This window comes from Chenopodium album, chromosome 21 (genome assembly GCF_948465745.1).
Source record: "Chenopodium album chromosome 21, dcCheAlbu1.1, whole genome shotgun sequence".
Taxonomy (NCBI): Eukaryota; Viridiplantae; Streptophyta; class Magnoliopsida; order Caryophyllales; family Amaranthaceae; genus Chenopodium; species Chenopodium album.
Genome location: NC_137854.1, coordinates 7,547,762 through 7,573,754, shown reverse-complemented (window position 1 = coordinate 7,573,754; position 25,993 = coordinate 7,547,762). Strand labels below are relative to the sequence as shown.

Sequence of the window (25,993 nt, the reverse complement as noted above, 5' to 3'; positions counted from 1 at the left end):
TTCTTATTTTCTAGAGGTGAGAGGTGATATTTTAGATTTGCTATCGAAATGAGATAGAATTTCCTTGTTTAAATAAAAGACCAATTGATGCATAAAGGACAAAAGTCTAATTTCATTTATGATCATTGATGTATGTTCTGTAGCAGTTATAAGGTCACTAATATGAAAATATAGTTTGCCTATTTTGGATAGGTTTAAACCTTGTCTACTTAAACTGGTCATTAACATTATTTAGTAATAAAACAATCTAAAATCCTAATTATTGTAGGGTTTATTATTTAAAGCATCAATTTTAAGAAGAGTAACAAATTTAAGACCTTGTTTGGTGGTTGTTCGCTCATCTTTAATCTTGCTATGAATTTGATTTAAATTTAAATCACCAACTTATGCTTTCTTTTTAACAAATCATCCACCTAAAACTTTCTCAAATTCCTTCCAAACTATCATTAATGTTGAGATTAGTTTTTTACTGCTAAATGCCTTTTACTATATAGTGATTGATTTCAATTAGTTCATCCATGCATTTTCTTTCATAGTGAAAATAATGGTTGACAGGAAGAAAATCTCCCATAAATATGGAGAAATGAAATGTATAAAAAATTAAAAATTTACCAAAAAAAAAATGGTTTATTTTAATTTCCATAGGTGTCATGAAAAATGATTCATTATACAAGGATCATCTTTACCAACTGTAGCAATCCAGTATGACTAGGGGGTCTAATGGAAGAGAAGACATGGCATAATAATGCATGAATAGAATCATAGGTGATAAATTTATAAATCATAGTATAATGCACTAAGTTTCGCTATTGATAATGGAACCAACTCTCCGATATTGTGTAAATGCATATAAAATTGCTTATTTTTTCACTACTAAATGCATTGATTTGTTACCCAAGCGATGGACTATATAACTAATGCAAGTGAGGCATGTTCTTCTTGCTCCACATCTTGGTGATTAATGCCTTATTCCTCAAAGTAGTTTAATCTTTTATAATTTGATTCTTACAATTTAGGTTAAACACTTTCGTAGTCTTATTCAAATGATATGACATAATTTTCGAATGTTGTCATTATTTTACCTTTTATAACGTGATTCTTGTCTATTTAGGTTAAACACTTTGGTGATGATATTAATTAAGTTTGGAGAAAACTATCAACTATTTCTATGAAATCTAATATATATAAATAAAGTAGGCATTTTTGGAGAGCATTCGGCGCGCCACATAAGCAAAGGTATATTTTCGACCAATTAAAAATTAGATTTCTATTTTATTTTATAATTAAAATATTCACTTGCCACTTAGATAAAACTGACGAATGAGATTTAAGAATTTTGCCACGTTATTAAAAAAACGAATAATGATTTATTAGATCGAAATTATTTAAAAAAAACACTAAAATTATCTTTTTAAAAAAAACGATTAGTGAATTATAAGGATTTAATTTATTTAAAAAACTAAAAATTATCTTTTTTTTAAAAAAAATCATCTATAGATATAGAACTATATCTAACATAATCTTGATAGTGTTTATGATAAGAAATTAAAATTATTCCTTAATAATAATTAAATTAAATTTTTTTATGCCTACCACTATAAATTGACACATCCTACCACACCAATAAAATTTCATATCAATACAAAACCAAATCAAGAGAATTTTGTGTCATAATTTTTTGTTAGTTTTAGGTCATCAATGGCTGCGACATTCTTAATTTAAATCTTATTTTAATTTGTGATTATTGCTTACATTGTGTTTATTTAGAATGCTTAATGATTATATGTTTATGTTTTGTTTACTGAAATTTGTTTTTACATGCAGATCTAATTTAATCAGGGAATTAAATTTTGGCAAAAATGATTGGAAAATCAAAGTACGATGAGGTATTATATTTGTATAAATCGTTTACATATATTAATTTTTTATAAATATTTTTAATTATTATTAATTATTTTATGATTAAAATAATTTTTTGTGATTTAGGTAGCTTAATCAAGTCATCAAATATAACTTAATTTTTATTTTTAATTACAAAGTGATTATGTTCATGCATCAATTAAAGCCAACTTTGTACAATTTCGTCCAAAATTAATTGAAAGAAAAGTTTACTCCATTATATACTTTTCAATCGTCACAACTAAGAAATGAGCGGTGATTGGGGACGATTAAGCTCCAATGCATAAATTTGATTTTGTACCATTGCAATTTTTGGATCAATTTCACAAAAAAAAAAAAAAAAAAAAAAAAAAAATCACTTCATGATATATAAATATATTGATTTATTTTATAAGACTAAATTTTATTTTTGCTAACATGTTTTACTTATCCAGTTTTATTAGATGGATGAGATATGAGTGTGAATGAAGAAATAGAAGATAAGTAGTATACATGTTTTTATTATTTTTTTTTTAAATATTTCTATTTTTTAAAAAAACCAATGAATAATGATTAAGGATTAAAATATGTAAACAAAAAAAAAAAGGCTTTTCACATTAAAGATTTTATCCTAATATGTAACCAATAATTTATCATATTTAAATTTTTTTTTGTTTTGAAGATATTATATTTACAATTTATTCATATTTTTAAATACAATTGTCATATAACTGATAACCACAAATAAAATACAAATTATACTTTTGTGATAAGCAATAACACTTTAATTAGATTATTATGTGTATTTTTTTTTGTCTGAAATTATTCAATAGTAAAATAATCAAATACAAAAATATCTTTTCATGAGATTTATATATGAAAAACCGTGCATCGCACGAGCTTTCATCTAGTTTGATACAAAAGGGTTTTTTTTTTCATATTAAATTTAGATATGTTTATATTAGATTTTGGCATTCTTATTTTAAATATGAAATTAAAACTTTAATATCTTAAACTTCATCCTTTAGTTTTACTGCTGCTACTTCTTTAGATATTTCATCATTAAAATAGAACTAAAAAGCGGGGAGCCCAAAAGTGAAAAGCTAGCATCACGAACTCACAAGCATGCACATCAACAAGAAGAACAAAACAACGATGACTGAAAACATTGTACTGTTCTCATTTAATTTTATGATAATGTTCTCGAAATTTAATCGTAACAAAACCAAATTCAACTTGTTGTCCGATAACAACACCACCGCTTCTTCACAACACCATCAACATCACTCGTCAACAAATGCGCCACCAAATCCGCCTTGGAAGATGCACTTTTTCTTTATACGGAGTAGAGAAAATAAAATTAGTGATTGAAAGTAGTAGAGAAAATATAAAATTAGAGATTGAAAGTTTAACTTACTCTTTCCATAGAGGATCAAGAAAATGAAACAATAAAAAAATTCAGGAAACATTAATTAAGAGGTAGATGATGAAGAGGCGGGAAGGTATTGTGTGAGCAGACTCACTGCACGCTGAATCTGTTCTACACAATACTATTCGTATTTGATATTTTGAGGCAATACTTACTAATGCCATTTAGGCCCTGTTTTCTTCACCTTAAAGAAATAATATTAAGTAAAAATAATTTCAGTTCAGTAAAAATAAGTTCAGTTTAGTAAAATTTATTTCAGTTCAGTAAAAATAATTTCTGTTCAGTTAATTCAATTTTCTTAAAGAAGAATTATAATAGAAAATCAGCAAAATTAAGGTGAATAGAACGGAGCCTTAGTTTTAAACACATAGCCCAATCGGCAACCCCAATCCTTTTTTCACATGACTATTACAAAAGCATGAGAATCAAAATCTACAAAGAAAGATATAATGCTCTTTCCACGAGAGATTGTTATATACACACGGGTGTACCATACATGAGTATTTTGTTTACATTTTGATGATTGTTTTTCATGTAATCATCAAATAAAAAGCAAAAACTAAGGGCCTGTTCACATTTTCTGAACTGAGCTGAACTGATTGAAGCTGAACTGAACTAATTGGAGCTGAACTGAACTGAACTAAGCTGAAAAGAATATTTAATGAGAGAGGGAAATTAAAAGCTGAACTGAACTGATTGGAGCTGAACTGAACTGATTGAAGCTGAACTGAACTGAATTGAAATTAAGTAAATATGAAGAGGCCCTAACTTGGATTAGTGACTGTATATAACAAATTCTATCTTTCCACATAACACTACAATTAATCCAATTGACAGAGACGACGACATTGAAATTATCACCTTTAATTTCATTACCTGAAAACTCTTGTGAAAGATGGAAAAACCTATTAATTCAAAGAAAAAACTCCCATAACGAAAATAATTATAGAAACAATAATATTTCCAAATGACAAGTTAGATTCGAAATCTTAAACCAAATCCACCATATCTATAATAATAAACTTGCCGAGTTAAAAAACAGAATTAAACATTTTAAGATTCTTAACCAATTTCATTCTCATATTACATAATTGTCATAAAATTACCCTTCATACGAGTAAATTTTTGGGTAGCGTAAAAACACCCCAAACAAAAAAGAAAAAGTAAAAAAAAAAAAAAAAAAAAAAAGAAAAACCACCGTTGTTATCACGCCATTTTTGAGTTTGAAATACCCAAATCTGAAAACCACTGCAATTCCTCTCAATTTTCAACTTGAAATTAACGCAGTTATCCAACCTTCCTCCCGCTCATATATATATTCATCTTCTTCCCCTCTTTCTCTCTCCTCACCGCCGACTACTTCTCTCTCAAACCCTATCTCTCTCTAGATTTTTCTCGAAGCTTTTTTGCTTTTTCATCAATGGCGAAAAGGAAGCTTGCTCAGAGAAAAGGTGCTGCTTCCAAAAAGGCTAAAATTGCTGAAGAAAAGAAGAAGCATGAAGATGCCGAAGTTGCGGTGTCTCAGGAAGATGAAGGTGTGGAGAAGCAGAAAGAGGAGCCGAAAAAAGTTGTGCGAAAACCTAGGAAGCGTACTAAGCCTGATGTTGAGCCTGAGTACTTTGAAGATCAGCGTAATTTGGTAATTTTTTGGTTTTGATTGTTGTTTTTTTTTTTGATGTTTAATTTGAATTAATTTTGTACTGCATTGTGAAATTTAGGTTTATTTGATGTGTTTTGTTGTTTAATTTGAATTAATTTTGGTTTAATTTTGTACTGCATTGTGTAATTTTGGTTAATTTGATGCGTTTTTGAGTTTTCTGTAGATTGTTTTTCATGTTGTGAGATGGTTTGTGGTTTGATTGTTTTTTTTTTTTTTTTTTTTTTTTTTTTTTTTTTTTTTAGGGTTTGAGAGTTTGAATTGCATCATGAATTTCTGTCTGAATTTGTGTTTTTTTTCAAGAGATTTTAAAATTTATATAAATTTATTGAATTGCATCAGTTATCTTCACATCCAAAAAAAGCTGAATTCTTTTTTCATCTCTTTACCTGTAGTTTTGTGTTTTGGCATTTGGCATTATGCCTTGAATTTGCTCTGGATTTGTATGCTTGTCTTGTTTAATTCTGACGGCTCTTAGAAGAGAATTTCATAAGAAATCAGCAACTTTTTTGTTTTGGAAAATTTCAAATTTGAAAATATTACATATTTACATGTGTTGGAAGAGAGCTAATTATAAATTATTAGGAGTGCTTTGAGAGAAGTTTTATTAATTGAAACACATCATGGGGTTCTCACTTACTCATAAGATAATCGTCACAGTGTCTTTGTTGCTACTAAACTCTCATTACTAAAAAATGGACAAACAATGCCCCATTAGTACTCTGTGTATAGGTTTTATGATAACAATAATCGACATGTCTTGAACAGTTTCATTAATCATACTGTGTAGTCATGATTTGTAATAAATTCATAGTGATCAATAAAATAAAACTGGTCAACATTAGACTAGAGAAGGAAACAAGTTGTAACCTTGGACCCAAAACAGCCCCACTATTCTTTCTCCTGGAAAGGCGTGGCACAATCAAATGACAGAGAAATATGCATAGGTGAAATAGAAAGCAACCATGCTATGTTAGCAATGATTTCTTGGGTCTGTGTGCTTAGCAAATAACAGGATACCTTGCAATTAGTCCCACACATACATTCACCACCTAATAAGAAAACAGCTAGATGTAGAAGTATGTTTTTGTGTTGTACTATGAATGATGTAACCCAAATGCCCAACTTACAATTGATTTTTTTGTTTCTTTTCCAGGAAGATCTGTGGAAAGAAGTATTCCCTGTTGGTACAGAGGTATGACCCAGATTTATTCTGTTTAATCTGCTTTTGCTTCATTTTTTCGGTAATTAGTTAAAGATAATGGGCCATATTGATAAGTTTTCTTTTATTCCAGTGGGATCAAATGCACTTGGTTTACCAGTATAATTGGAACTTCACAAATTTGGAGGTATGTTGCAAAGGAAAAGCTAGTTTGGTACTCTTTTTTGCAATGCTTTTGGTGTTATTGTGTTCTTGACTGGGCATTGCTAATTTTAACTAATTAAATGTTAATATGTTTGTCAGAATGCATTTGAAGAGGGAGGAGTGCTGCATGGAAAGAGAGTCTATCTCTTTGGTTGCACTGAACGTATGTTTTTTTCTTGCCTTAACTGTTCTTGATTAAGTGATGTTGATGTTATACTTTTGGTGTTCCATCATCAACGCCATGACTTGAAAGCTCATTTGCTTTAGCTTTTTGAGAATATTTGGTTGAGTTTTTCACCCGTTATTTGTTTTTTCATTTATGCAGCTCAAATGGTTCCTCTCGATAATGAGATGAAAATAACTCAGGTTCCTGTTGTGGTAGCGGTAAGTTATTTTTCTTAATAATTTTTTTTTATTTTTTTAATTTTTAATTTTTTTAATTATATATATATATATATATATATATATATATATATATATATATATATATATATATATATATATATATATATATTTGAGCACAAAATGCTTTCAATATGCATTTAGCTTCATTGTAGTATAGCCATACCAATATTTGTTTTAAAGACCTTTGTTTTTCCTTATTATTTTTAAAATTGAAGTTGTTCCTTGCTTCAGTTTCTTTGTATTCCCCCATCCTTTTTATTTGCCCAATTGCCATGTGCACATGATCTTGTGCAAGTGAAGTAGAGAGGAAGTAGGACCCAACTCAAGAGGAAATGCAGATACAATTTCTTAGAAAGGAAATGGGGGAAGTAAAGACATAATATTTTTTATTTGTGCAAAGGTTGTGCCTGCTGTTTTACCCATCAAAGTAGTTTTAGATAATTACCTCCCCCCCCACCCCCCTTCCACAAAAAAGATTGAAATTAAACCTTATTTGTCATATTTTTCCCTAGTTGCTGTATTGGTTTGTCTTTACCTTGTTTGTTAACTGATATTGCTCTTTCTAATTAGATTGTGTCGCAATTTCCCCCTTCGGATAAGATCGGCATCAACTCAGTTCAAAGGGAGGCTGAAGAAATTGTTCCCATGAAGCGCATGAAGATGGACTGGGTACCATATGTTCCATTAGCGAATAGGTACCTAATTTTGAGAGCTTCCCTTTATTTGTGTATATTTTTCCTTTTAGCTTATCCATTGTGTTTCAGTAGCTGATGGCTAATAGTATGGTGTCTTAATTTTCAGGGACATTATGGCAGAAAGGTTGAAATCTGAGATCTTTATCTTGAGATGCACTCAGAGAAAGTATGTTTCAGTTTTGGTCATTTAGCTCCTTAAATTGTTTCTTAGTGTTCTAGTTTATGAAGTGTTTGCAAATTTCTTAATTGAGTCTTTCAGCTACTTTCTCTGCCGTTATGGTCCAGATTGTGTTCTCGAAACACGGAATCGTTGTTCTTGTCTGTCCTGAGACTCCTGACTAATTTACGCTAATTTCCTTTTTTTTTTAAAAAAAAAATAATAATTTGGGCGCAACTAGTCTGAACTCTGAAACCATGTCACAGCCTGGTTATGTTGATTTTCATTTGCTTGTGCTGGAGAAGTAGTGCTTGACTCACCCAGTCACCCGTTTGTGGATCTGAACACCTATGTAGTTCGCTCATTGTTGCTGTGTGTTGTCATGACGGGTGACCAATTTGTTCCATCTGAACCTGTCATGGTGCTTCAAGTTTCCATTGCTGATCAGATGAAGTAGGATTGTGATTATAAGGTTATTGGGAGGGTAAAGACTAAAGAAGTTGTCTTGTTCAATGAACAAAAAAGATGAGTTTATAAATGGCACTTGTCCTGGCGCATTAAGTTTTACTCTTTACTCTATGGTTGTGCATTCAAAGTTGGAGTTTGGCAAATTTTATTTAATTTAATTCTTAGTTTTACTCTTTACTCTTTTAATTTATTCTTTATCATAGAGTTGCGATCCTGTCTAATATTTTTTTCATTTTGATAACCCTGTTTTGGTTTTTATTAGTATATATAGTTGGTAGCTATGTGGAACTCTTATGCTTTAAAGCCGAGCTGTTGAGGCAGTTCTCATTTATAAATTGTTTGATTTCCACAGGTCTGCGTTAAGGCATTTGAAGGAAGATCGTGTCAAGGCATATGAGTATTGTTTACCTTGTGAGTTTCCAACATAATTTGTTTGCTTTCCAGTTTCTAATGTAATGGCTTATAGAGTTCCAGTGAAAATAGAAAACCTGACATGAATATATGGATGGTTGACTTCATATCTATGTTTATGGGAAAGGGTATATAACCTTTTATGTTAAAATTCAGTCTAAGCTAAAATTTGTTGCTCGATTTCGTATTATATTCTTTCCCCTTGCACATTAGTATGCTAAGAGACATAGTAGCCGTTAGCTGTGTTTGGCTGCACGTACCATAATATCAGCGAGGGGAAACTCTGTTAGCTTGATACAACTATTTGATTCTATATTCTACCATTTCCATGTGGCCATTATATTATTTTGTAACAAAATTATGCTAATGCCTAACTTTTTGGCAGATATCTACCAGCCCATGAAGGAAGACGAGTTTGAACAGAGTACTGCTGTCACATGTTTATTTGATATGGATCCAAAGCCAGTAAGATTTTTGATCTAAAAGTTTGATGGTTTTATTGAACTACTTTCTTTTATTCTCAGGGTAATTATGAGAAAACCCTAAAATAATCTGAAAAGTAACTTCTTTTTCCTCAGAAGGATTGGACTTGCATGTTTTTTTGTAATGAAAAGTTGGAGACCTACTATCATATTTGTTAGTGGGATAAATGAAACTATAGGAAGAAAGATCTGTGAGTACAGGAGTAGAGAAAGGTGATGTAAAAGAGGTAGATGAGGATGAGGAAATGGGATATTAAGATAAACAGCGGGATGGTAATTTTTGAGTTTGGGATTAGAGGGAGAGAGACATCATTTTTTTTTTTGGGTTGGGGCCTTGGGTGGGTGCGTGGGGGGGGGGGGGGATTTGAGGTGGTGGGTTCAAGATACAAAGAGGTGTTATGGCATGGATGCTGTGTAGGTTAATTGAACAATTAAATCCCTTTGTATTCTGCGCAACTATGAACTCAACCTAGTGCTGCAATTTCTTTCTTCTTTAATTTCAAAGTTGTTGGAATTGGTGCAATATGGTTATTGAAGGTGCTGGCTCACGAATTAAGCTAAATTTGTTCACATCTACCTGTGATTTTTTTTATATATTTATATTTATTTTTCACAAAATTGGTATAACACAGCAACACAGGTTTTAGTTTTTAGATTTTGCTGTAATTGATTGTTGAATGTGTTGCCAAACTTTTCAAATACACCCAGTTTTTTTGGCAGTGAACAGAAACATACGTTTTAGTCTTTATGTTTAATTTGATGTCCTTTGATGATGACAAATATCTTAATTTATAGATGGTGACATTCTATGTAACATACCAATGATTTTTTTACTAACTTGTATCTGTTACATGTTGCAGGTAATGATTGATTTTGATTGGGAATTTGATGAAGTTGAGGTATGATGTCTGTTACCTATTGCCATGAAGTCATTTTGATTCTGTTTTAACCAAGCAATTCTATTATCAAGATTTTGCTACATCAGATATGACCACATAATAAGAGAGTAACATGCTGAGAGTTTGTTGTGAATTCTGTATATATCTTTTTTTTTCTTTCTGTTTTGACTATCTTCGTGTAATGGACTTCTTCAAACTCTCAAATTACAGTATGTGAACAATAACTAAAAAAATAGGGGAAGGTAGATTCTTGGCATTAAGTTGAAATTTAATTAAAAGGTTAGTAGCCTGAGGCTACCACTCTCCAACTAGTAGCTTTAGGCTACAACATTCAAAGCGTAAGCAGAAAATACAAATAATTGACTGCCTTTTCATGCTACTTTCTCGTTTTGGCATTTATATACAAAGTTTGTCTGTGTTGACAACTACCCATAAAGATTCTAGTTGGTGTCCACTAAGAATTGTGGCTGCTGCTCCTGTCCATCATTCTTTGTGGTCTTCTTTGTCTTTTTCTTCTGGCATATCTGAAAGGCAAAGGTTGCCTCTCTTGCGCTATCCCACTTGGTCCTTATGCTTTGCTCCTTCAATTTCAGGAATACACTGATAAACTTATAGAAGAAGAGGAACTTCCTTCAGAGGAGAAGGAAAGATTCAAGGTTTTGTTTTGAGCTATGTAATTTTTTAAATTTTCTTTTACTTTTCTAAACCTAACTGAGGAAATTTATCTGTTATTGCCTCAGGAATTTCTTAGAGAGAAAGTACGGGAAGCTAAAAAGGAAAATCGGAAGGTATGTTATAGACAAGACTTGGCTTTGGGAGTGCGTTGTAATTATAAATTATCGTCATTTAATATGTTATATCATTATTTGCAGGCTAGGGAAGCTCGTAAGAAAGCATTGGAGGAGATGAGTGAGGAAACAAAAGCTGCATTTGAAAATATGAGATTCTACAAATTCTATCCTGTGGCTACACCAGATACTCCTGATGTATCAGGTGTGAAGGTAGAGTTCTGATCACCCTTTGCTGTTGTTTGATGTGCTTGTCTGATATAGCTAGATATTCTTAGATAAATAACTCTTTGTTACTAGGAAGCCACACTCCTGTTGTTGGTAAACGGCCAAAATGGGCAGTGCTTTAGTGGTAGCCCTGGTAGGGGTAGTGTAGGTGCTCTGTTTATTAGTACCAAGTATTTCACCAAGTTGTTGGTGTTTAAAAGTATCTGTGAGTATGTCTTGCAGTGGCCTACTATTACGCAAAATTTTTGATTAAAGGTCGAGCAGGTTTCTGTTTAGCTTCTTTGTCTAGTGGTATATGTTATTTTTAGCTCTGTATGATGAGATAGTGCATGCCGCCATTTAAAACAAGTAATGAAATATATCGCTTATCAAAGCTGACCATGATATCTCTCTGGTCTTACCTCTACGTTTGGGCTCAATTCTTATTCATGCTGGAGAGGCTGGGTCCCCTACCTACTTTCCTAGTAGGTGGTGCATCCAATTAAAAGATTTACTAGGTGGAAGTGTATGTATATCCGGATAATTGATAGAGGAATCTAGGTAGTAGCCTATTACAGAGAAAATATATATAGGAGTAAATGATTCAAGGTTCAACTTTGTATCTCTTATCATAACTTATGTTTTTTGTTGATAGTATGTTGATAAGAAAATAGTCATACAGAGAAAATATAGGAGTAAATGGTTAAAGGTCAGTGACAGGCTGACAGCCTGTAACTTGGGCTTCATTCTTTTTTGCTTTCTGACCACTGATGCTGAACTCTGATTTACTTTTGAATTGAACTTTGTATCTCTTATCATAACTTATATTTGAATAGTGATTAGAGAATAGTCATACATTTTTTTTTGGGTAAAGAATCCTCTACTGTATTCTAATATTGAAGAGGAATCATGGTTGTTATTACTCTTTTTATACTTTATTTGTTTATGTTTTCATTTGAATTGTTCCATGGATTTGTGCTATATTGCTCAAAATTAACGATTTATGAAAATTTATTCAAGTCAGTATATGCTATTATTGAACTGTTTCGTTTGTAAGTGATATCTATGATTGCCAAATATCAAGTGCGTATTTCCTGTCCAGCTTGATTACACTTGACTTTTCAAAATCCTTGCCAAGATCATCAGTGTAATTGTTTTTGGAATTGTTGATTACTTTATCGTGTTCCCTTCATCTATTGCCAATTTTACGATGAATTCCGATCTCATCTATCATTATAATAATCTTATCTATTGCCATTCTAATTTCATATCTCCGTGCAGGCTAGTTTCATTAATAGGTACTACGGGAAGGCTCATGAAATCTTTTGATGGATGTCAATTTGGCAGAGTGTTGCTCATGAAGAAACTGCAGCGTCTCCGACAATATTTTCTGCATTTTTTGGAGGGCCATTGCTATGGCTATTAGTTTTAAGGTTGGGAGATTAGAAACTCCCTGGGGTACAACCATGGTTGCTCATTCAGCCCCAGACATTAACACAGCGGGAGGCATTGTCATACTTGATAGTAGGTGATAAGTAGCTGTTACTGTTAGATAGCGAATTTAATTGTACTATACATGTTGAGAAATCTTTTTGTCTACTAAAGAAGTTGAATATTTGGAAATGTAGCAAGCCTTTCAAATCATAGCTTATATTAAGTTCTGAATTCCCTGTATTGCCAGACATCAATTTTCCGTTTGCTCTCTAGAATGATACAGCGGCTTACAGCCCATACAAGAATATATTTCTGCTATCGTTTCTGGCGAATGGTCTGTTGAGACTTGTTATTGAAGAATGCCTACACAGCAAAGTAGTGAAATGGCTTCACTGTCTTAGGCTCTTAGCCTTTATAAAATTCGAGTAATGATAGTGTCAAAGGATGTTAATTTGTATCCAAATAATCAACTACACATGTTTAGCTTGTTTTCCATGTCTTAGGTTTTCTCACTTCAGCCCTTTTTTCCCATCACTCGTTGGTCTTTGTCGCATAAATTGGTAAAGTATGAAGAAGAGAAGAACTAGGCTTCAACTTTTTCCTTGTCAATTGTGATGTGTTTTGAAATTTGGAATTGTTTTATTAACCCCATTTTATTTTACTACCAGTACCTGTGTGTGGCGTTGGTTTCACTATGATTTAAACTGATAATCGTTGCGCAATATTGAAATCTTGTTTCTCAACCAACAAAGGGTGCTGGTTATTTCTATGACCTTGGTTCCAATTTAGAGGATGATTTTGCTTTGGGTTTGTCTTTTAATTCTATTAGATGATTCCATGGAAAAAGAGATGGCAATATCATTGCTCATATTTGCTAAGTTGTTTTCCTTATCTTATTACTAATAATCGTTTTCCAATTTAATTATTCCTTATTTATCCCTCTTATCCTTATCCCTATGCCTCATGTCAAGCATTAGAGAAACTTAAATCAATTTTCTAAATTTCTAGCTATAAAACCATAAAATAGAAGTCAAAATTTACAAAGCTCTATACTTAAATTTGAACAACACGTCTTGTGTAGTTGTGTGTGGCTGACAATACTATGTGGTTGCTTGTAAAAGAACAAAGTAACCCTTATAACAATGAACGGGTAACCGTAACCCCTGTAATACTACTCGAGTAATTTCAGCAATATCGACAAAATAACCCCTATCACAGTGACAAAATAACCCAGTAACATTAAACGAGTAACCTCTATAATACTAATGTAGTAACCACATAATGACTAATCACATCGCGTGGCCATTTATATATACTGTAAGCCCACATATATGAAAGAATTTGTGAATTATAAAAATAACACATTTTAAACTTTTTTTTTTTTTTTTTACTCGTACTTTGACTTGTTCTAGTTTCATTGTGTTTTGTGTATCTTAACTTCTTAAGCTTTCTTTGTACGCTCTATCGTTGGAAAACCATGTGAAGTGAGAAGAAAAAAGAACTTGTACTTCAAAGTACCAACTACTCCCAAACTTGGTCTCAATTTCCAACGGTAAACAAGATCACAATTCATAATTCATTAATTTTTCAAAATAAAAATCTCAACTTTACCCGCTTTCTTCTTCCTCAATTCCTGTAAATCCCAATCAAATGCTCCATTAATCAATCCCTAATTATGGGGATTCACAATTCCCCTTCTTCATTTTTGCCTCTTCAACCCTCCGATGAACAACCACCTTCAATCACAACCGTTAATCACACTCCCTCCGAAACCCCATCTCAGCCCTCTGATTTCCCGTCAAAACCCCAAATCAACGGTTCAAAATCATCCCGGAAAATCAAGAAACGTGCTGTTGATGAAACTTCCTCTGCTTTGTCTTCTTCTTCAATTCAGAGAGGAATTCGAATCCCTAATAAGCGCAAAAACCCTAGGTTTTCTGTTCGCCGAAGCGCTACTGATGTCGAAGCAATTGCTTTTCCTCTTGGGATGTCGATTGCCGCCGTTTTGGCTCAGGTTTGATTGAATTTCTATTATAAAGTTTTGATTTTTATGATATTATTATGATTTATTTGGGGTTGAATTTGAGGAATTGGTCTATTAGGGTGTTTTTATTCATGGGTGTTTGGTTAAATTATGTAAATTTTAGGTATGATTGAAGTTTTGAAGTAAAGAATTGCTTTTAGTTGTTTGCAGTGAAAAAAGTTTGGATTTTTTTTGGGGTTTTTTTTGACAGTGTTGTTGCTGCTTTTGTTCTATATATGTAGTAAAAGTTTATTATGTGTACTTTAATAAAAAAATTTACTGGAAAATGGCTTGGATTTGGATTGTGGATAGAATTTGAGCTCTTGTTTAATTTGGATATGTTGAATTTCTGATGTATGTTGTGTTGAAGTAGTTTCATGAATGCGCATTGATTGATTAACATTGATTGATTGGCGGTTCGGACTTTTTTGAATGCACAAGTATCATTATAGTACTGTATTATGTAATTGTATTTTGTGATCTTGCAAATATTGTTTGTGAAGTGAGTAGCAACCTTTGGATGCGTGGCAACGTTCTATTGCATTTATTCATTCATTGCATTACTTTGACAAGAAGTCGTGTTAATGAGTGGTATGTTAATGTCCATGGTTAACTTGCTTGGTCTCATTCACTATCACCATACTTTGGAAGTAGACATTTCGTCACATTGTACTTCGTATTAAGTTTATTGGCATATGTTGATGGATGAGGAGCCTCAGTCGATTTTTCTATGATTTAGCTGCAATAGTCTTATTCTTATATATATGAAATGGTAATCTATATGATGCTGACTTACCACTATTGTCTTGACTTATTCATCGATATGCCTTATGGGATTAAGGCTTTGTTGCCTATCAATGCGCAACTTTGGCCATTGTTATCTTTAATTATCTGCAAGTAAGTATTATAAAAAGGTGGATGTTTGAAAATGACATATTGAGGCGAATTTACCATGATCTCATTTGACTATGCTATCCTTGCACATATATATAATCAAAGATGGTGAACGATGAGTATATAAAGAGTGCAAAAAGCCTATGTGGTACAACCTAAAAATTAAAGGAAAGTGTCTTACAATATTACTGATGCTCCATTTCATCAAATTTTGTTTTTTTAATGGTAGAGTGTCTTGTAAGTAATGTAGTTTTCCTTTGAAATTTCTTTAGATATTAAATTCTAATAAAACTCAATATATTGACCAAAGTTAGAACTTTTTTATTTTACATCCTTTTGACTTAAAAGGTATAAAATGTACCGTGGTTAGCAAAACTGTTTTTGGTTTATATTGGCCACCTTTTGCCGTTTCTTTTATTATTATTGAACAGATTCTAAATTTAGATAACTTTTATACTTTGAAGTTGTTATACATGTTAATCTTTAAAGTATATTTAAACTAAGATCGAAGAATTAAAGCATTGCAAAGGTGGACCGGTGTTTAGTTCACTTAGGTGCACTTTCTTATAAATGTACACTGAAAAGGAATCTATTCTGGATGACATCATGAATTGTTAAATTTCACTTTATATCTGATTAAATAAGTTAAATTTTATTATAAACTTTCTTATATGGGATTATCAGATGAGTCAACTTTCACTTTATATCAGCCGACCCCACTTTTGGGATTAAGGCTTTGATTGATTGATTGATTCTTTTGGTTATAGAGTATTAGTAATTTAGTAGTGTGTTTTACATATCTAAATTATTAGTGTACCAGCTTTGGATGACCTAGCCATCACCATATTTGTTCTATGCTTGTATTGTATTGCTTGTTTGCACTTTTATTGATCTAGTTGTTACTTTCAGATCTTGGAGAAGAAGGACTTGACAAATGAGAATATTGCTGTGGATCATCTAGCAATGGTAAAACCTAAAACTAACTTTGTGATTTGTTTTTTTTATTTTTTATATTTTTTTAATCTTTGTTTTTATTTTATGTTCTACTTTCTATTATAGCATATTGGAAGTCTGTCACCACATATTACAATGTGTTCTTAGTGTTTTTGAAGTAATGGTGGTTTATTTGGATAAAGTTGGGAATTTTTGTTCATTACTTTTTTTAGAGTCAGATATTGGTACTGTATACAAAGTTTTCTGTGGATCAAGGCCTTTTATTAAAACTAAATCATATACAAGTAAATACCATTAATTGTTGTCAAATTTGTGCATCGGTTGTTTTCACAGCCTCTACATATCTTATATTTATTCAATGTGATAAATACATGACTTACGGGATCCCTGTGTCTTTGATATACAGATCTGCACTTCAGCTGTGAGGGAATCTTTGACCAATGTAAGCCACTCTTCAATCTAGCGCTGAAACCATTTGATTTGTAGTAATGCTTCCTCAAGACGTTCGATCATGGATATTTCCTTTGTTCCTTGATTGTGGCACCTAGGTATTTGGCGACAAGTTTGATGCTTTTGCAAGAAACTTTGAGAAATCTTTTGGAAGTACCCTCAGCACTCTCAGATTAATAAAAAATTCATCTATAGACGGTAGAGAAGATCAAGTTAGGAATAATGTTGGCGATTGTATCTCTGGTGCAACCCAATCCATCTCCGCAAACAATGGAGATTGTTTTGCAAAAAGATTTGATATTGCAGACGGTTGCACAATACCAGTAAATCATTCTACTGGGGCTCAGGGACGTATGAAAACGGTTGAAGAGGATGAAGACATTCAATCAGCAGATTCTAGGAACCAGGATCTTTCCCTGCAAGGGCATATAAGCTCGCAAATTGTTATTTCAAACATGCGAAATCACTTGAGCAACCATTCAGTGCTCAGTACTGTTGAGAAATCTGTTATTGAGCAAACCCGTGCAAATGACCTAAAGAGTGTTGAAATAGGTCTAATTATGAAAAAGTTGCAGCTGAAAGAAACTCAACTGGCTCTTCATTCTGATTTGAATTTCTTGGAGAGATGTAAATTGTCTCTAGGAATTTCAAGAACATCCTTTAAAGCCGAAAAATTCAAGAATCAATTGGAAGAGACAAGACATAGTGAGCTCCTCAAAACATGTGCTGACTTTCTTGTTGCTGACTTGCTTATAATGTCAGGCTGCCTTGGCTATGGAGTGTATGCCTTTTCATATGACAATCTTCGCCAACTTAGTAGATCATGCTCTGCTTACGAGGTATGGAATACCTGTTTATTATTGTGATAGCTAACATAGCTTGTAGTAAATTCAGTCATCCACATTTTTTGTCTTGGATTACTGTTTTAGTCATTTTTCTTAGCTTTCTAGTATGTAATGTTACTAAGTTATGCAGTCCCTACTCCTTAGAATTCTTTGCAGTGGCCAATGGACCATATTTAAACTGAAAAACTTCTCTATTCTTTTTGGTGTTTGGAAAATTTGGTGTTTTCTTGAGGAATTTTCTAGGGCCTTGGGTTCTGACCATCAGATAAGTGAAGGTTTTTTTTTTTTTTTTTTTTTTTTTTTTTTTTTTTTTAATTTTTTAATTTTTTTTATTATTATTTATAATTTTTTTTTAAATGGTGGTGGTGGGTGGATATTGTGATTGATTCCGTTGTCGTGAAATTTTTTTCTGGATTGTTTCTTCTCTTGTGATTCAAACTATATTGTCAAGAACTACCACGAAGATGATGTGTGGCTATCTCTGCCCCAATTTGAGGTCTTTCTGAAACACAAAGAAGTGAACCTAGCCCATGTTGAAACATTCGAAGTTGGTACTACCGAAAATTCTTATTGTGTTCGATTACTAATCATCTAATATAAGTATATAACCTTTGAAAATTTGTTTATTTTTGAAAGATTAGAGGTCATATCCTTCCAATATGTCATTTTTATTTGTTCAAGGATGCATAACACTGCCTTTTCTTTTTATCCAGGTGTCCAAATCCTGGTGGATTCCGAAACCAATGGCATCTTTTAATTCAGGCCTCCAGACCCTAAAGTGTGAGGTTCAAGTGTACAGCAGGATGCTGTTTGGTTTGCTGATGATATTAGCCATTGCTTTTGTGCTTATCCAACGCTCAGAAATTTCGAGACAAGCCATGCCAATCACCTTTCTGATACTGCTTTTAGGGTTTGGCTGTGGTTTTGCTGGAAAGCTTTGTGTCGACACATTAGGAGGTGATGGATATCAATGGCTCATATACTGGGAAGTTTTGTGCTTATTGCACTTCTTCTTAAATGTTTTTACGCCATTCTTCTTTTACATACTTAATGGGCCAATTCAAGTGTCTCAAGAGAGAAAGTCTCGCGTGATCTTCCCCTTTTGGATGAGGCGTTGGTTGTTCTATCTCATTCTCATTTTGATTCCAGTCTGTTGTGGTTTTCTGCCTTTTGCGAGCCCAAGAGCATGGTGGGAGGAACATTTCTCAAAATTGATCAGAAATTATATGTTAGCTGCCTACGACGAAGGTTATGATGATGGCAGTGGTTACCATAATCTCGACGAAGTTGAACTGTAATACTATGTATTTTTTTGACTCTTCTACTAATCTGAGTTATTTCTTGGTATGCCTTGCTGAGGTTTTGTTTTGGTACATCTGTATCTATGGTAGTATTTATTTAGGCAGTTGTCTTTTGTGTATTGTTATTTATGGGCTATTGTTTAATAAACTGTCATGTGTATTTTCAAGAACATTGTAGATTAATAAAATCACGATTACTGTGTTGATTTGTGAATACCCCATCTATTAACTAGTACTAAAACAGAACATGCTTACATCTATGTTGTATAGTTATTTTTGGAAAAAACATGCATCAGTAATGTAATGTAATGTAATGTATACTACGGGCCTGTTCACTTACGTTGAAGTTCAGTTCAGCTGAGTTCAGTTCAGCTCAATTCAGTTCAGTTCAGCTCCTTATTTCCTTCTCTTATAAAATATTCATATCAGTTCAGTTTAGTTCAATCAATGAGAACAGACCCTACCTTTAAATATTTTCAACACAACTAATCAACAATATTTTTTTTTCGCAATTTAATTTTAATAATTTTGGCCTTATTATTTCAATTTTCTTATATACATTGTATTTGTATATTTCATATCAATTGCTTCATTTTTTATATTATATCACAAATTAATTATGGAAAAAAATTGTTACTATCGTGCGATGCACGGGCACTAATCTAGGGGCATGTGATACCAATCTATTGTTGAGTTTATTTTTCTCACATAAAAATTTCTTAAATGAGATGGAATTTTTTTTTTTTTTTTTTGACAAGAGATGGAAAATTACTCCTACATGGCTACATAGCATTTATTTACTCCTAGATGGAAAGTTACATAGCATTTATTTACGTGAAACATCTCCGATTTTTTTTTTTTTTTTTTTTGATAAAAAACATCTCCGATTTTAATACATTCCTTTTTTTTTAATTTACTCGTAATTATTAATTTTACACAAAAAAAAAATTAACATTCTTAATTAATTTAGGGTTTTACTTCCATCTTTATTTTGATTTGGGGAAGATCAGCATTAACCCTGAAGATGAAGAATCCAGAGAAGTGCAGGAGTTGGGAAGAGAATACTTATTGGAAACATTTTCATTCTGTGCACTTTTTTCAAATTCTTCCTTCTGATTTTCAACAACACCTTGTAAGTTTTTTTTTTTTTTTTTTTTTTTTTGAAATTTTATTACTTTTTTTTTTAATTTTTAATTTTTTAATTTTGCTGTGCTCTTAATTTATAAGTTCGTTTTAAATTTTTTTGTTAAATTGCATATATTGGTCATTTGGTCACATTATTCACACACACTTCCTTGACTATGTACTTTGATTTTAGAAGAAGGAAAATGCTATACATAGCCCTAAGGGCTACATATAAGCATTTAATTTACTCTTGAAATTTGTTTAAATTTATAAAATCATGACAAAAACACACTAATTACACCGATTTGCGCGTGTTTTTGTCATGAATTCCCAACTTTATACATTTTTCAAGAGTAAATTCAATGCTTATATATAGCCCTAAGGGCTATGTATAGCATTACCCAATCTATACATAGTGAGGTCGGATGCATAAACCAAGATCAAATAAAAATATTCCTTTCAAATTACATTAAACCCCTAGTATTGAGGTAACGTTTGATATTAAAGTTTTGAACTTGCAATTTAGGGTACATCTTATAAAAGTCTATGAAAAATTCACGTGTATCTACGAACAACTTTAACAATTAACATCTTTATTCTTTTAGTAAAAATTATTAAATAAAATGATGTATAGAAAGTATAAATTGACAAATCTTTATCAATAAATACATGATTCCACTATTCTTCTAAGGGTAATGCTATACCTCAATACTAGGGGTTTAATGTAATTTGAAAGGAATATTTTTATTTGATCTTGGTTTATGCATCCGACCTCACTATGTATAGATTAAGGCTTTGGATATTGTTGTATACCTCCGTTACATATTATGTTCATTTTGATTGATTGATTTGCATTATTTCATCATCAGAAACTTCCTAAGAAATTTACTGGAAATGAGATTGCAAGGTTACCGGAGAATGTAATTGTGAAAGGTCCAAATGGAATTATCTGGCATGTCAACTTACTGAGTAATGACATTGACAGCAATATTGTTATGTTAACTGGTGATGTTTGGAAAGAATTTGTCAAAGCTTACTCCTTGCAAAAGAATGACCTTCTTATCTTCAAGTATGACAGAAATGACAAATCTTTTGAGGTGTTGTTCTTTGATCAAACTAATTCGTGTGAGCGAGAATCATCTTACTTTGTGAGAAAATGTGAACAACCTCAATCTAATGGTGGTTCGGATGAACAAGCAAAGAGTGACTCGTATGAGTATATCATTTGTTCTTCTGACAGCACCGCTCACACAGGTGGTATGCTTGAAGTCTAGCTTGTTAACTGATTTTTTTTAGTACTTCCTCCGTCCCAAAATTATTTTCACACTTTTCTTTCTGTAATGTATCCAATAAAACTTCATTCTTTCTTTTCCCTATTACTTTTATGTTACATTTAACAACTATTCTTAATGTCAAAATTGTCAAGTTGAAGTTAATTATGGGACGAAAAGGTTATCAATCTATATTACTAGAGTGTGGTTAGCATACTGATATTTATGTGTTTGAAACAGATCATGATCTTGATGAGGAACAGGATGAAGACGAACCTGGGGAATCAAACAAAGACAGAACTACTTCAAAACAGCGAAATTCTTTGAAAGAGAATGAAAGTTCTCCAAAGGAAGTCCCATCTAATTGTTTGAAGAAAAGGAAGTCCACTGGTATGTTTCTGAAAAGGCCTAGACTAACATCACATATTTGTTTATGTTTTTTTATGCTCTTCTTTATTTCTTTATCAATGTAAGTGTAATCTTTTCATAACTCAGGGTGATCAGTGTATAAGAAAAAATAGGGTTATTTTGTGCTGAGTTTTACCTAATCAAGTGATCAGAGAAACTAATGGATTGTTATTATATTATAAACCTTGTTAAAAACAAAATGGCTGATCTTGTGCTAATATGTTTTTGCACTTTGTTTAAGGATTCGATAATGATGAAAGGGATAAACGAAGGGCATTCATTGAAGATGATTCCATTTCAAAGAAGAACAAATGTTCGAAAGTGAATGGCAATAATTCAAAGAAGACTCAATCTCATTCTACTGCTAGTGATAGCAATAAAGATGAATCAGATTATGTTCCACTCTTTGAGAACATGAAAAGGCAGAGCTCCACTGGTATGGCTTCAGTCGCTAGTTCGTTTACTAGAACAAGAAGAGCATATTTGTTTATGTTGCAGTTGGGAACTTTTTTGCGTTTATGTTTGTTTTGCTTAACAAGAACTGTGTATTTATGCTTGGTGAAATTGAAGAGTAGTAAAAGAGAATAGAGAGAAATGGAGAAGTTGACAATTTGGTGCTCAAAAAGTCAAAAGTTTTAAAGGCACAAGTGAGGTCCTGAAATTTTAGTTTAGTGATCTGATTTTTGATGAATGAAGTTTGTTACCTTGGAGAGAAGACGAAACACTAAAAACATCATGAGGTTGCAAAAATTGTGCTGATTTTTGACTAAAACTGATTTTGCTGAATCACTAGTGTATGTCTTGTGCAGACAGACATACAGTCACTGGTTTTACTGATCTAACTGAATCAAGTTTTTCAAGATTGCTTTTATTGATCAGTTGAAGAGCTATTTGGCCTTTGTACTGTAGGTACTTGGCGGTTATCTTATTTATAACAAAATGGCTGATCTTGTGCAATTCTGTTTTTGTATTATGCTTAAGGATTCGATAATGATGAAAGGGATAAACAAAGGGCATCCATTGAAGATGATTCCATTTCAAAGAAGAACAATTCTTCAAAAGTGAATGGCAATAATTCAAAGAAGACTCACTCTCATTCTGCTGCTCGTGATAGCAATAGAGATGATGTTCCATTCTATGTGAACAAGAATAGGAAGAGCTCCACTGGTATGACTTCAGTCACTAGTTCATTCACTATAACAACAACATAGTTTGTTTCTGTTGCACTGTGAACTTTTTTGCGTTTGTGTTTGTTTTGCTTAACCAGAACTGTATATTTATGCCGTGTGAAATTAAAGAGGAGTGAAAGAGAAGGGAAGAGATTAAGAGAGAAGTTGCCAACTTCGTGCCCAAAAAGTAATAAAAAAAATTCAAAGACACAAGTGAGGTCCTGAAATTTTACTACAGTTAACTGGTTTTTGATGTATGAAGTTTGTCTAGAATCAATTCTATTTCTTACCTTGCAGAGAAGATAAAACACTAAAAAAATCAAGAAGTCAGCAAAAATCTGCTGATTTTTGTTAACTTGAACTGATTTTTGCTAATTAACATTCACTTATGTGTCAATGTGTGTGTCATACTGTCATGTGCAGACATGCAATCACTGATTTTTGGTTTTTTTGTTTTTTGACAAAGGGCCTTTGCAGTGTTGGTACTATGTAGTTTCTTTTGGTGCTAAATATGATAGAGTGCTATAATATGTTATCTTGTGCAGTTGTTGCTGCTGCCTTATGCTATAGATCAAATAGAAGGCCTGTAACAGATGCAGAAAAAGAAAAGGCTTTGGCTTTGGCAAGAGAAAATGCCACCGATGAAAGCTTCATCATGATCATGAAACCTTCGCATGTATATAAGAGTTTTTGTCTGGTAATATAGCTTCTTCTATAAACCCCTGCCCTTAAGATCATTGATCAAAATTTGCAGCTTTTCTTGCTCAACCAACTCTTGTGGTACTTATGTTCAGGTAATTCCTCGAAGCTGGAAGCCTAAAGGTTTTTCACGCGATAAAAGACATGAAGTAATTCTTAAGACCAATAACAACTCATGGGTGGTTAGCTTTTGTGTTATTAACCGCGATGGAGGATTTAGAGGTGGGTGGAAAAAATTTGCACTTGACAATTCCTTGGAGGAATCCGACTTGTGTTTGTTCGTGCTTGGTGGCCTAGAGAACAAGCGTTTTGTTCTGAATGTTAGCATTTTCCGAGTTGTTCCTGAAATTACTCCACTTAGCCCTGTACATTAAGCACTACCAGTGAGCATGTGTTGAATGAAATACAAAAGCAAATTGATTTGATACAATCACTTTTTATTTGTAATATCATCTTTAATTTGATATAATCACTTATAGAACTCTTACAAATGTTATAGGATCTACTTCCGAGTTGTACAATACACCATTTAGCACTATCATCCGGGTTGGTAAAAGGTCCACTTAAAGCACAAGGGAATATAGCACTATTACTCGTATTTGTTTGTACATTTAATAGAAAAGATATAAACATTTAATCAAAAAAAAAAAAAAAAAAAAAAATTGCACAGTTATCTCTCTCCTTTTAAGAACTTCTCATGTAATACCAACCTTATATGGATTATATTGGTTTAGATTGAGTTATCAAGTAGGATCAAAATTTCTAAGCCTTTGGTTTCAAAAAAAAAAAACCCCCTAATTTCTAAGCCTATTCACAATCATGTAAATTTAAAAACATTCACTTTGTATGCACACTCTACATTTTGTAAGGCAACAAGTGTCACTGTTGCCATGACGTACTAAGAACCCTACAATCCCTTATGTATTAGGATCTTGCTAACTAACACATTTGGAACATTAGACATTTAACTTATTTCCTAAAATGGCACTCCCTCCGTTCTCTATAGAAAGTTATATTTAGTGGTTTTTCACGGATAATAAGGAAAATAAGATAATGGAATATAAGCATTAAATAATCTTTGAAAATAGGAATATTTGCATCGGAAATAGATAAATATTTTTGTAAATAAGAATAATTAAATTGAGAATATGTAAATATTTTGATAAATGGTGATAGTTGCATGAAAAATGTGTGAAAAATAATACTCCCTCCATCCCCTTTTGATAGTCTCTTATGGGCAAATTTTAGTCCCAAAATATTCACCCCATTTGCTTTTTCCAACAATCATTAATATTAATTTTTTACCAAAATTCCCTCCAATTTGCAACAATACTTGTGCACATTTAAATTTCCTATATAAATTTTGTTTTCCCATATAAATTTTGTTTTCCCATATACTTTTATTACTTTCTTTCTCTACTTTTTTGCATACTCAATGTCAATTCACTTTTTCAATGTACTTTATTTATTCTTATTTGTGTTTATTAATTCCCGTGAAAAATGCCCATAAGAAACTATCAAATGGGGATGGAGGGAGTAATAATGCTAATTAGTCTAAGCGACTATTACCTTTAATGTTATAGGAAGATGAAAAATTATTTAAGTAACTTAAATGGTATTTACTGCGCTGACTAATAATTTCAATTTGGGCTGGATTGTTTCCCTCAAAATTAAATGCTGAGTTATAATCTTTCTATTTACATGATTACATCTACGGGTGAGCAAAAAATCAGGGTACCCTGAATCGGAACCGCCTGTTAGGAACCGCAGGTTCCAAAACCGGAACCTGTACAAGAGGTTCCGGTTCCGGGTAGCAAATTGGAGAACCTGTTGTAACAGGTTCCGGATCAGGTTCTCAAATTTTTGGAACCGGAACCTGTAGGGTACCCTGTACCTGATAAAAATATCACTTAATTTTTTTTTTTTGAAGGAATATCACTTAATTTTTAATTATACACTAATTTGTACTCAATTTTTAAATAATATGTATCAAAATTGCAATTATAAAAATATATATATTAAATTTGTAAGACAACTACTATTAGTTTGTCTTGTTTGCGAGTTGTAAACATTATAAATTAGTGACTAACCATTTTTTTATTAAAAAAATCTACAAAAAGTTAGTGTGTATCTTATAATACAGGGTACCTTGAATCGGAACCGGAATCTGTAGGTTCCGGTTCCGGTTCCCAATTTCTAGGAACTTGTTCAACAGGTTCCAGTTCCGGTTCCCATTTTGAGGAACCTGTTGCAACAGGTTCCGGTTTCGGTTCCTGGAATTTTTACAGGGAACCCTGTTATGCTCACCCCTAATTACATCTAACAGGTAAAATCACTGTGTTACAAGTATTGCTTTCTTTCTGTTAACTGGGTTACCCAAAAAAAAAAAAAAATTTGCAATTTCCAATTATGAAGAGCTGGGAAGAGGAACTCTATTGGAAGCATTTTCATTTTTCTCAATTCTCTTTAACTTTACCCACCGATTTTAATCATCACCTTGTAAGTTTTCTTTTTAATTATTATTTTATTATATAGTACTCCGTAAAAGATTGATTTACTCCCTCTGTCTCTATTTGTT

The 25,993-nt window shown here is 32.2% G+C and overlaps 3 protein-coding genes across 3 annotated transcripts; all 3 read left to right on the top strand.

Moving 5' to 3' along the window:
• Positions 1 to 4,551: 4,551 nt before the first annotated feature.
• Positions 4,552 to 12,483, top strand: LOC145601182 (protein HEAT INTOLERANT 4-like). The gene is made up of 14 exons (XM_081657135.1): positions 4,552 to 4,946; positions 6,121 to 6,159; positions 6,260 to 6,313; positions 6,430 to 6,493; positions 6,656 to 6,714; positions 7,306 to 7,430; positions 7,537 to 7,596; positions 8,408 to 8,466; positions 8,852 to 8,931; positions 9,809 to 9,847; positions 10,441 to 10,503; positions 10,588 to 10,635; positions 10,720 to 10,848; positions 12,124 to 12,483. Exons 1-14 carry the CDS (start codon positions 4,728 to 4,730, stop codon positions 12,169 to 12,171), a joined length of 1,086 nt encoding a protein of 361 aa, XP_081513261.1. The 5' UTR covers positions 4,552 to 4,727; the 3' UTR covers positions 12,172 to 12,483.
• Positions 12,484 to 13,703: 1,220 nt separating this feature from the next.
• LOC145601817 (protein CPR-5-like) lies at positions 13,704 to 18,957 on the top strand. Its single transcript, XM_081657895.1, has 5 exons — positions 13,704 to 14,290; positions 16,103 to 16,159; positions 16,554 to 16,589; positions 16,696 to 17,436; positions 18,156 to 18,957. Exons 1-5 carry the CDS (start codon positions 13,952 to 13,954, stop codon positions 18,738 to 18,740), a joined length of 1,758 nt encoding a protein of 585 aa, XP_081514021.1. The 5' UTR covers positions 13,704 to 13,951; the 3' UTR covers positions 18,741 to 18,957.
• Positions 18,958 to 19,767: 810 nt separating this feature from the next.
• Positions 19,768 to 23,789, top strand: LOC145600276 (B3 domain-containing protein REM16-like). The gene is made up of 7 exons (XM_081656198.1): positions 19,768 to 19,875; positions 20,738 to 21,125; positions 21,380 to 21,529; positions 21,789 to 21,983; positions 22,529 to 22,714; positions 23,262 to 23,392; positions 23,511 to 23,789. The coding sequence occupies exons 1-7, from the start codon at positions 19,768 to 19,770 to the stop codon at positions 23,787 to 23,789; spliced, it is 1,437 nt and encodes a 478-aa protein (XP_081512324.1).
• The last annotated feature ends 2,204 nt before the right edge of the window (positions 23,790 to 25,993 follow it).